We start from the raw sequence: 11623 nt of genomic DNA on the forward strand, positions 1-11623 counted from the left end.
ACTCCTTGGTGACAAACCCCTGACTGCTACAGATGGTGACAAACAACAGCGACAAACAACGGCGAAAAGATCGAAGACTTGGAGAACTCCCCTGACTGTGACGCACAAAGACTCGAGGAGACAAGTCCCTGACTGCGACAAACGGCGGCAAACACGGCTCCTCCCTGCGGCGGTGGTGGTGGCTAGGGTTTTTCCCTGGTTGAGGCCGAGTGTGTTTTGCTCAAAGGAATAAGGAAGGAGAATAGGAGATGGTGAAGCGCGTTTTCTTTCTCCCCTTAAGCGCGAAACTACGCCGTTTCATTCAAACCGGGCGGTTCCAGTTCCGGTTTGACCGGCCAGTTTTCGACCGATTTAACAGTTTATATCCAGTTTTATAATTTCCGGATTTAGGCATCAGACCAAACCGTTTATATTTCCGGTTCGCAGTTGAATCGGTTGGACCGGCCGATCCGGTTCGATTTTCAGAACATTGCTCATATAGTTTCTCTTGAACTTAGCATAAGGACATGCTAATGTTTAAATGTGGGGAGATTGATAAACCACTATTTTACGGTTTATCTTGTGCTTAATTTAGTGGTTTTTATCCATTATTCTCACACTTATTCATAGAATTTGCATGTTTTACATTTTCCTTTCTAATTTTGTGCTATGATTGAAAACATGCTTCTTATACCTTAAATTTGCTAATTTTAATCCTCTCTTATTACCATTCGATACCGTGATACGTTTGTTAAGTGTTTTCAGGGTTTATAGGGCAGGAATTGCTTAGAGGATGGAAAGGAAGCATGCAAAAGTGGAAGGAATACAAGAAATTGAAGGAATTGCTAAGCTGTCAATCCTGACCTCTTTGTACTAAATCGAACATAACTGGAGCTACAGAGGTCCGAATGAAGCAGTTCTAATTGCATTGGAAAGCTAACATCAGGGGCTTCAAAATGATATGTAATTTGCCATAGTTGCCATGCAGTTAGGCGATGCGCACGTGTAGATCACCCGTACGCGTGACCTTGCAAAAGTTCAGCGACGCGTATGCGTGACAGAGCCATGTGCTGCACGTATCAGAAATTGTTAGGGACAATTTCTGTGCTGTTTTTGGCCCAGTTTTAAGCCTAAAAACACAGATTAGAGGCTGCAGAGTGGAGTAGAATGGGAGGCATTGAATCATTCATTCACACTTTCACACACATTAGTTAGGTTTTTAGATGTAGTTTTCTAGAGCCTCTCTCTAGGTTTTAGGTTTTTTAGGTTTATTTTTTCTCTAATTCAGATTTCTATGTTGCTTTAATTTAGTTTCTCTTCTACATTCTACTATTCTAGCACTCTAGTTATCTATTTGCCTTTATGATTTCCTTATTTCGCTAATTTGGTTTATGAACTCTTCATGTTAGATTCAATTTCCTTTTTAATGCAATTTGAGGTATTTCATGTTTATTGTGTCTTCCTTCATTTGTTGGTATTGATTCTTTGCAATTGGTTGTTTAGATTTAATAGTCCTTATTAATTTTCTATGTTCTTATTTTGTGCCTTCCAAGTGTTTGATAAAATGTTCGGGAAGATTTTAAATTAGATTTTCTGTTCTTAACTTGGATTAATTATTTAGAGACTCTTGAGTTATCAAAAGTCTTTTGTTGATTGGTAATTGAGACTTGCTAGTTGGCTTAGGCTTCACTAAATCTAGTCTTTGATTAGGACTTGTGAACCTAAGTTGATTTTGCTCGTTTGACTTTCCTTCATTGTTAGAGGTTAACTAAGTGAAAGTAAAAGGCAATTACCATTACAATTGATAATGATAATTAGGATAGGACTTCTAATTCTCTTTCCTTGTTAGGAGCTTTCTTAGTTATTGATTTATTTTCTTGCCATTTTACTTTCTTGTTCCTTATTTCAAAAACCCAAAAATATACTTTTTCATAACCAATTATAAGTACACTTCCCTGTAATTTCTTGAAAGATGACCCGAGATTTAAATATTTCGGTTGATTTTTATTGGCTTTGCTTAAGTGACAAACTATTTAAATTTAATCGAGGTTTAATTGTCGATTTAGATCTATACTTACAACGCGACTATCTTTTTGTAAAAATCTTTACCGACGATTTTTCTCCATCAGTCCTTTTGATGGCAATTCTCTTCTTCTTAGGCGCGCGGTTTGAAGACGACTCTCCTCTCATCTGGACGCAGGGGGCATGGCTGGTGATGACAGATCTGAGAAAGCTGGTGATGGCAGAGGCATGGCTGGAGTAGTTTCGTCTTCATGCAGTAGAGACGACAATGTGGGTGCAGTGGCGACACGGGTGCAGGTGGCACCAATGCTGTGAGAAGCAAGCACGGAGCGACACCAGTGACTCAGTGAGAGGAAGAAGGTGAGCGGCGGTAAGGGAGAAAGGAAGAGGAAGAAAGATGGAGAGGGTGAGATCTGAGAGAGTGAGAGTGATCTGACGAGAGAGTGAGGGAGTGACGCAGATGCGTGAATTAGATTTTTTATTTCCATTATAATATATAAATATATATATAGTTAAGGATATTTATGTAATTTCATTTATACAGATATTATACAGGTATCATGGGGCAGGTACCTCTCTACCTGCCCCCGTCTCATTTATTAAACAGATATTTGTCTTCCGTCCTTGTGAGGAAAAAATGATCCCAAACCTGTCTCCGGCGGGTAAATTCCCGCAGATACCCACCAATCCGGAAAAATTGCCATCCTGGATTTTCTTTTCCTTTTAAAATATATTTATTAAAAATTGAATAATAGTTTCCTCTTCAATTGGTAAAATTATTTTTGGTAGTTAAACTTTGGTGCTCAGAGCCACAGAACATTACCTATGCCCATTTGTTGTTGTTATCCCCCTTGCTCGCATTTCGATTTACACAGTAACCAACCAACCATCAAAGACCCCACATCACTAGTTTTCTAGTATTTTTCTACAAATCAGAATCGTCACCAACCCCCTTCTGCACCCACCACCACCGCCAATATATACACACACACCACTTTGCGATCCACCACTCTCATTGTTGGTGAGTAAGTGCTGTGTCTCCCAAGAGAGAGAGAAGAAAGAAAGAAAGAAAGAAGCAATGGCCATGGCTCTTCGTAGACTCTCCTCCACTCTTAACAAACAAACATATTCCCTTTATCGCATGGTATCCATTTACCAAACAAACTTCCATGACAATTTATTTTGCATTTCATTTCATTTCATTGAAATCTATTCTCTCTGTTTTTGCTTGCAGTCTTCTTCTCTGTCGCTGCAAGAGAGAGACAAAGCTCGCGCTGCCGTAAGCACCTCGGAGATTCTCCCTTCCTCTCTCTTATTCTTGAAAATCATGATTCGCTTTCTCACGTTTCGTTTTGCTCGCGTTGTGCTTCTGAAAATTATCGCAGTGGGTGAAGCAGCTCAACGAGCCTCTCGAAGTCATTGATCCTGAGATCGCCGAAATAATCGAACTCGAAAAAGCTCGTCAATGGAAGGTGCCTTAATCTAACTGCTTGCTTGGCTCGTAATGTTTAAACTTCAAACCATGTTTTATTCAGATTGGAACGTAACGTTTGTTTTTTTTTTTGTTTTTTTTTAATAGCTGATTTGTAGTAATATTACCAAAATTGAAAGCGACTTTTGATCTTTCAATATAATGAAAATGTGCAGCATATTATATTTGTCTATTTATTTATTTATTTATTTATTTATTTTATGCTAAATAAAAGATCTAAGAAAGTGGCGTTTGGATTTGTCAGGGGCTGGAACTTATACCTTCGGAGAACTTCACGTCAGTGTCAGTGATGCAAGCTGTTGGATCTGTGATGACAAACAAATACAGCGAAGGGTATCCGGGAGCTAGATACTACGGAGGAAATGAGTATGTGCATCTTCTTATGAATTTGAAATTATGAACCCAAAGTCATAAATTTATATATGCTGGTGTTTTTATTTTGGGTATTGTCCATAATAATGTGTGTATTAAAGGTACATTGACATGGCCGAGACCTTGTGTCAGAAACGTGCACTTGAAGCTTTCAATTTGGATCCAGCAAAATGGGGAGGTACATTACACTAAATTGAGATGGCATCTAGATGTAATTTCGGTTGTGGTGGTGTGTTATTTATTTATTTTCTTGTGCTGATATCCACTAGCAATGGTTTTAAGATTTAGCCATGAGTTCTCTAACTTAATATAATATTTTTCTTTATAAGTAATTGGACATGTGGCTTTTCATGACTGATGGATGTTGAATTCATTGCCTAGCGTTTTGGTTTCCTGTTTCTAAATTCTCAAGATCACAGTTTTTCATTGCATCCAATCATTGTACTTTGTTTATCGAGTGGCAGCAACCAGGAACTTTTAAATCTATTGGAGGATTGTCTCAATACATAACTCATTGGATATTAATATCAAGTATGGCATCAGTTTTTGAGTTAAATAATATCTAAACAATTATTTTCACTTCTCTAATTCATTCATGCCTTTTCTACTGTTTCCCTCTACAACTTAGTCAAACATAATTTTGATAGTTTGCTTTCTTGGAAGTCTTATATTCTCTGCTTTTGACAGTTAATGTGCAGTCATTATCTGGCTCCCCTTCCAACTTCCAAGTTTACACTGCTTTATTGAAGCCTCATGAGAGAATTATGGCACTTGATCTTCCACATGGTGGGCATTTGTCACATGGCTATCAGGTTATGTTTTGCTTCTGCTTATGGTTTGTGGTCATTGTATTGTCTCTGTTACCTTGAGTTGATAATCATAGCAAGTCTGTGATAAGTCATAGCTAATAGCTCATTTTTTTAGTGTTGTTTGAACAAAGAGGTAAGTGAACAATATATGAGTTTGGATCAAATGAACCGGTGTATATTAAGTAGATGTACACTGTCAAATAAGTTTTTATCGGAGTAACCTTTTACAATATATGAGGAAAAAGTACAAATAAGCATGCTACGGAGGATACAAAAGCTTGTCAAGTAAAGAAATACAAGAAAAAAAAACATCTAAAAAGAACAACGTACCCTGTCATCTACCAATTACAACCAAAATGGAAGGGATAATGGACTTTATTGATAAAGTTCTGATTACATTACCATCCAAATAGACTAGTGATCTTATATTAATACAATGACTTGAAGCAATCTAAACAAATTTCAATAGAGGCAAAACATTTCTAAGCATATTGGCAAACTGCAAGTAAGGAGTTCCACACACTTTGATCTCCCCTAAAGACTTTAGTCATACTTCATTAACAATCTTTCACTAACATTCGGCTATACTATCTCTTAAATTATTGGACCGTTGTATAGACTATGGATTGTAGAAATAATTTCTTTATCTCAGCAGAATTTTATTTTCTGGTTATACTCCAAAAATCAAAATGCACCTCTTTGCTGCTTTGTATTCATATCTATTTTGTTGTTAAATCATTATTTTATAAACACTTTATTCACTTATTATCATTGCTGAATGTTGTCCTGTGTTGTTTTAATATTGTCTGGACAAAGTGGCAACTCTATCTGACTAGCTGATCATGGCAAATGCCATTGCTGAAACTTTTATGCAACACGAGTTTGGTTTTCCTTTTATCACCCGAATAAAAAGTATTAAATCAATTTCTGTCATATTTATCCGTATACAAGTAACTACTATTTTCTCTTATGCAGACTGACACCAAGAAGATATCAGCTGTATCTATATTCTTTGAAACGATGCCATACAGATTGGATGAAAGCACTGGTTATATTGATTATGACCAGGTAGGCAGGTACCATTTGTTTCTGTTTGTGAATATTTCCTCTAATGGGTGAAAGTCTTCTCATCAGTCAGCGCTGCTTCAATAGCTATCACTATATTTATGGCAGCAGCTAAATAGTTTCTTGTCTGATGTTTAGTTTTGGATGTATCATTGGAAATTGGTGTTAGCTCATTAACATATAGCAAATTGGGGCAATTGTGAATTTCAGATATATGGGTTTTAATTTTACTCTCCAATTAAGGTTTTTTGTTTCCAATTCTAATGATTATTTGCCATTTTTTTAATTCTTTTCAAAGTAAAACCTGCATCATGTATCATTACATGTCATTACCCTGGTGCATGCTCATTCTAATCTCTCAATATTTAATCTTTTCATATGCAGGTTCAGAATACTGTGTCCTCATTGTACATGATGACACAGCATTCATCATTCTGCCATCTATCATTGATTATTACATTAGTTTTCCTAACAAATGAGGGAGAAAGGTTCCTGAGCTTGTTGGAGAATTATATTTTCACTTATTCTCAAAGATTATGCTCTTTCAAGCATAATGTGGGTTCTGCCTTTTCTATAACAATTTTACTCGTTTAATATCTGCAGTTGGAGAAAAGTGCTGCACTTTTTAGGCCAAAATTAATAGTTGCTGGTGCCAGTGCTTATTCCCGCCTTTACGATTATGCAAGAATTCGCAAGGTAAATTTTATCTAATTACAGAAGATAATTTATTTTATTATTTAGAAGAATTAGGTGGTGATGACATTGTATCTTTTGTGATTTATTCTTATAGGTCTGTGATAAGCAGAAGGCAATTATGTTGGCTGATATGGCACACATCAGTGGATTGGTTTCTGCAGGTGTTATTCCTTCTTGTTTTGATTATGCAGATGTTGTGACAACCACAACACATAAGTCACTCCGTGGACCACGTGGGGCTATGATCTTCTTCAGGAAGGGTCTGAAAGAGATAAACAAGCAAGGGAAGGAAGTGAGTCTATGGTTCTGAATTTATTGATATATGGAATCAAGAAATTAGAAAATAGGGTAAAATAAACTACAATTATCCTGTGAAGTATACTCCCATTTCAACTTGCTGCCCTGAAGTTTTTTGCTGTAAAATGCTTGATTTTTGAGTTAAGATCAACATAAAGGTGGTTTGTGGATACTAATGAAAGCAATACTATGGGGCATAAAAGTGAAGAGTATTTTAGTTTAGGAGTGTTATACATGATATATATTTTACCTTACACTTACGAAATATTAGTTCCCAGTTGAAGTAGTTGTTGACTGTGTTTGTCGATGATTAGTACTATATTTAATATTTTTGTGTATAAATTTCTTGGTATTTTGCATTATCTCTAAGTTGGGTAGTTCTTCATTTTCTGAATTTCATACTACAGGTGTTCTATGACTATGAAGATAAAATAAATCAGGCTGTTTTTCCTGGACTTCAAGGTGGTCCACACAACCACACAATTTCAGGCTTAGCAGTTGCACTGAAGCAGGTTCTTAAATAGATTAGCCAAAGAAAATATTTTGTCATTGTTTTCCTTGCAAACACCAATATAATATTTTCTATAAAAGCTTAACAATTCTCGTGCATCTTTAGGCTCATTTAAGTTCGGTTCTTTTTCCATTTCTGTAAATTTAGGCTATGACACAAGAATTCAAGGATTACCAAAAGCAAGTTGTCAGTAATTGTGCGGTATTCTCACAGGTATTATGAATGCCTGCAATTTTTTTTTCCCGAGAAAAAAGAGAATTCTTTGTATCAGTCTATGAAGCTATAAACTGTTTTTAGGTTTATCTTCTAATTGTTTGGAACTTTGCCCAAGTGTCTAACTAATTTGGGTGTAATACCTGATGCTACTGTGTTGATTGAACTGCAGAGTTTGCTAGAGAAAGGCTACGATATTGTATCTGGTGGAACTGATAACCATCTATTGTTAGTGAACTTAAGAAACAAGGTAAAGGGTTTTTTCTCTGAAAATATTATGGTAATATTTTTATTTCACCAAGAATTTGACATCGTGCCAAATTGTTTGTCCGTGTCAGTAAACTGGTTCAGAACAACCTATGTATGCTTAGTTTAAACATGCATTAGATACGGAGAATGGAAATAAGATACTAGAAACATCTCATGCTTTTATTAAGCGTTTTTTTCCTTGAGTTATACAAGTGTCTTCGAACAAACAAAATTTACCTAATGATTATACCAATTCATTTTGGCAGTAGTTTCATGCTTAGATGTGGTACTTACGGAGTTACAGTATATACATTTCTAATCCTAATTGCAACAGATGTTAAAGCTTATATAGTGTTTGTTTTGATGTGTACATTAGTTATATTTTATAGCATCAAGGGAAAGCAACTTCTAATTACATGATATTTGATAGGGCATCGATGGCTCAAGGGTAGAGAAGGTGTTAGAAGCAGTTCATATAGCAGCCAATAAAAATACTGTTCCAGGGGATGTGTCTGCTATGGTTCCCGGAGGCATCCGAATGGGTACAGTCTCTCGGAGTCTCAATGACCTTTTTCCTGCCTATTAGGGGACCTATGATTATATTGTGATTATTTTATTCATGATTCAGGGACCCCTGCTCTCACATCAAGAGGGTTTGTTGAGGAGGATTTTAAGAAAGTAGCTGAATTTTTTGATTTAGGAGTCAAGTTAGCCTTACAGATTAAGGCAAATACCAAAGGTTGATCCCTCATCTTCTTTAGCTGCCATAATCTGAGGCATTGCAGGATACCACAGCTTTCAATCTCACACACTTTTCATCTCTTATTTTATGGTTCAGGTACGAAGTTGAAAGATTTTTCTGCAGAAATGCAATCAGATGCATACCAATCTGATATTGCAAAGCTCCGTCATGAAGTTGAGGAATATGCAAAGCAGTTCCCCACAATTGGCTTTGAGGTGGAGAAAATGAAGTACGGTAATTGAACATGTTATATGACATATGCTTGGGAGTTGAATTCTGGAAATAACAGGTGTTGCTTAATGGCATTGTACCCACCGAGGCTTGATACAATTTGAATTGTATTGTTGCCCATTACCAAAATGAAGAAAGGGAAAATTTCGTTCTATTGTAGAGTTTAGCATGTTCTTCCAAAGTATTGAATTGAAAATGAAAATTCCCTTCTATTGTCGATTGTTGTGTTGTGGTTTTAGGCTTTTAGTTATAAAATTAGATTGCACAATTGTTGTATGTTGTTACATTTGCATAGATCGTACCTGCTATTAAGGCGTGGTACATTTGGCAAATTTCGTGGTAAAGAAATCACGGTGTGCAAGTGTATTGACTATTGAGTGGAGCTAGTAAGTGTAATATGCATGGTACAACTACAAAGCCTACAATTAATGGGAGCAAAATAGTATTTAAAAACTTCTGGTGATAATACAAAAAATTTTTTAGATGCATCAAAATTAAAACTCAACATTTTTAAGGAACAGAATGTTTATAATTTATGCTTATTTTCAATTCGGTTGTCAGAGAATTTTGTTTTTTGTGCAGCTACAATCAAATAACAAAGTAGTAGACAGATAAAGATTAAAGGTTAAAGATGTTAGGAAATTGGTATTGTTATTCTTATTTTGATGTTAATTTTTTAATAAATTTATACAAATATATAATAAAAAATAATGAGCGACATCATAAAAAATGGAAGTGATATTATCATATTTTAAAATTTTATTGGAGAGATAAAATGAGATATACTGGTGGTTAAAGTATCAAAGTATTTACTGCCTTAAACTGGTATTTTAAAACTTTTGGAAGACCAGTGCTTGTCTCTTGCTAGGAGAATTACTTTAGCCAAGACAGTTTTGAGTCCGCTTGCAAATTTTGATATGTAACACTTGAAATTGAAACTATCAAAGGGGATATGCAACCAACTAGAAAAATCCCAAAAAAAATTCATCTAGGGTGATTCTGAAGGATAAAAGAGAATCCATCATATTGGCTGGAGCACACTTTGCAAGCTGAAGATCCAGGGCAGAATGGCAATGAGGAACCTTCAGGCTATTAATGAATCGTTCCTTATGAAGATCATTTGGAGGCTTATCACAGAATCAAACTCACTATGGGCGAGAGTTTTCATTAGCAAGTATATAGAAGGAAGGAAACGAACAGAAGGGATGAGTAGAAGGGCAAATGATTCCACCATCTGAAAAGAATTAGTGAGATTATGGTCACAGATGAAAAAGTATTGTAGATATATGATTGAAGACGGGAGAAATGCACTTTTTTGGAAGGATAAATGGGTGTCGTATTATAATAGACTTGATAGAGCTGTCATCAATCCAATTCCCAATTCTAGAAAAGATGATTTGGTTGCGGACTATGTGAATGACAAGGGTGAATGGAATACCGTGGATATTCAGAAGTTTCTACCTGAGCACATCATAAACATCATTAAATTCATCATTCCCCCAAATAAAGATTTGCAAGATTCAATTTGTTGGGAATTAACTACTGATGGATGTTACACTGTTGCATCTGCTTATAAAGAACTTACCAAGACAACAAATATTGAGTGCACGTCCAAATTGATGTCAATTTGGAAGTGGAAGGGGCAGAGAGAATAAAAGTTTTCATGTCGCAGGTTTCTCATGGAAGAATTCTGTCATGGCCCGAACCTAGCCATGACTGGCGCTCAAGGGACAAGTCCCTCAGCAAGCCAAACGACCAAATTTTCAGAAAACGGACAGAATCTCCTCTGTTTCTAGGACCTTACCCACATAAATATTAACTAAACAGTTCAAGATTCAAAATAACATAACCCACACGAGGATCCTACCTGTGACATATGGAGCATTGACATAATCTAAATTTTGAGCAAAGGTTCCATTACATAATTACTTAGCCCTTGGAAAGAAGAAGGGATCATCAAAATGACTAAGATCTACTGAGGGGCAGGTGGAATGGAACATGGAATGACTCCTGTATCTGAAAAATATAAGAATATAATAGGGTGAGTTTTGCAACTCAGTGAGCAAACATTACATCTATAACCCACATGAAATAATACAGAGTTTACCTTGAAAATTATATTTTCTTTCAGAGATGAGAAAGTTATATTAATTAATTATGCAAACAAATAAATAAGTAGTTAAGCGGATGAACTGAAATGGGAGTTCTCATTCCAGAAGTCAAATCAAATCAAATATTACATACCTAGGGTGGCTCCACCTCTAAGGGTAGCCCTTTCCTCTAGTGTGCCCATACGGTATAACAGATCCAACGTATGGGCTACACGTTGGACTAGCAATGCCTCTGCTAGCTGAGGTATGAGTTAGATGCATCTAAGTTAACGTCATAACCGTCGTTAACTACGGTTTTCTAGTCAGAGTCTCCCAAACCAATCTAAACCAAATCATTTATAACAAATCTCTAATAATTATAACATATTACTAAATTTTCATATTAAATAAAAAAAATATATAAGAATGCATACTAAAATTTAATTAAAATTCAATAAAATCAAATAAGAAAACATGTATGTTTTACAAAATATATAAATATCATCTCGTGTGTATTTTTATAAAATTATTGATGCACGAAAACTTGTCTCTCAACAAATTTCCCTTCGGCAAGTATACCGAATTGTCGTCAAGTAAAAATTCACAATAGAGTGAGGTCGAATCCCACAGGGATTGATTGGTCAAGCAACTTTAGTTGGAAGAATATGCTAGTTGAGCTAAACAGAGTGTAGTTTGAGAATTGCAGAAAATTAAATAGCGGGAAAGTAAATAGTAGAAAATAAAGTGCAGAATCTTAAATGGGGAATTAGGGAGATGAACATGGAAATAAATGGCAGAAAGTAAAGAGAATGGGTAAGATCAGAGATGAGGAATTCATTGGGCTCAGGAGATGTT

General features: G+C 35.7%; 1 protein-coding gene across 1 annotated transcript; it reads left to right on the top strand.

The window, feature by feature from the left end:
• Positions 1-2861: 2861 nt before the first annotated feature.
• LOC107459348 (serine hydroxymethyltransferase, mitochondrial) lies at positions 2862-8895 on the top strand. Its single transcript, XM_016077575.3, has 15 exons — positions 2862-3145; positions 3236-3280; positions 3387-3473; positions 3738-3859; positions 3967-4043; positions 4553-4677; positions 5650-5742; positions 6343-6435; positions 6530-6727; positions 7140-7244; positions 7391-7456; positions 7629-7706; positions 8136-8247; positions 8334-8444; positions 8544-8895. Exons 1-15 carry the CDS (start codon positions 3080-3082, stop codon positions 8687-8689), a joined length of 1524 nt encoding a protein of 507 aa, XP_015933061.1. The 5' UTR covers positions 2862-3079; the 3' UTR covers positions 8690-8895.
• The last annotated feature ends 2728 nt before the right edge of the window (positions 8896-11623 follow it).

Source organism: Arachis duranensis, chromosome 7, assembly GCF_000817695.3.
Source record: "Arachis duranensis cultivar V14167 chromosome 7, aradu.V14167.gnm2.J7QH, whole genome shotgun sequence".
Classification (NCBI taxonomy): domain Eukaryota; kingdom Viridiplantae; phylum Streptophyta; class Magnoliopsida; order Fabales; family Fabaceae; genus Arachis; species Arachis duranensis.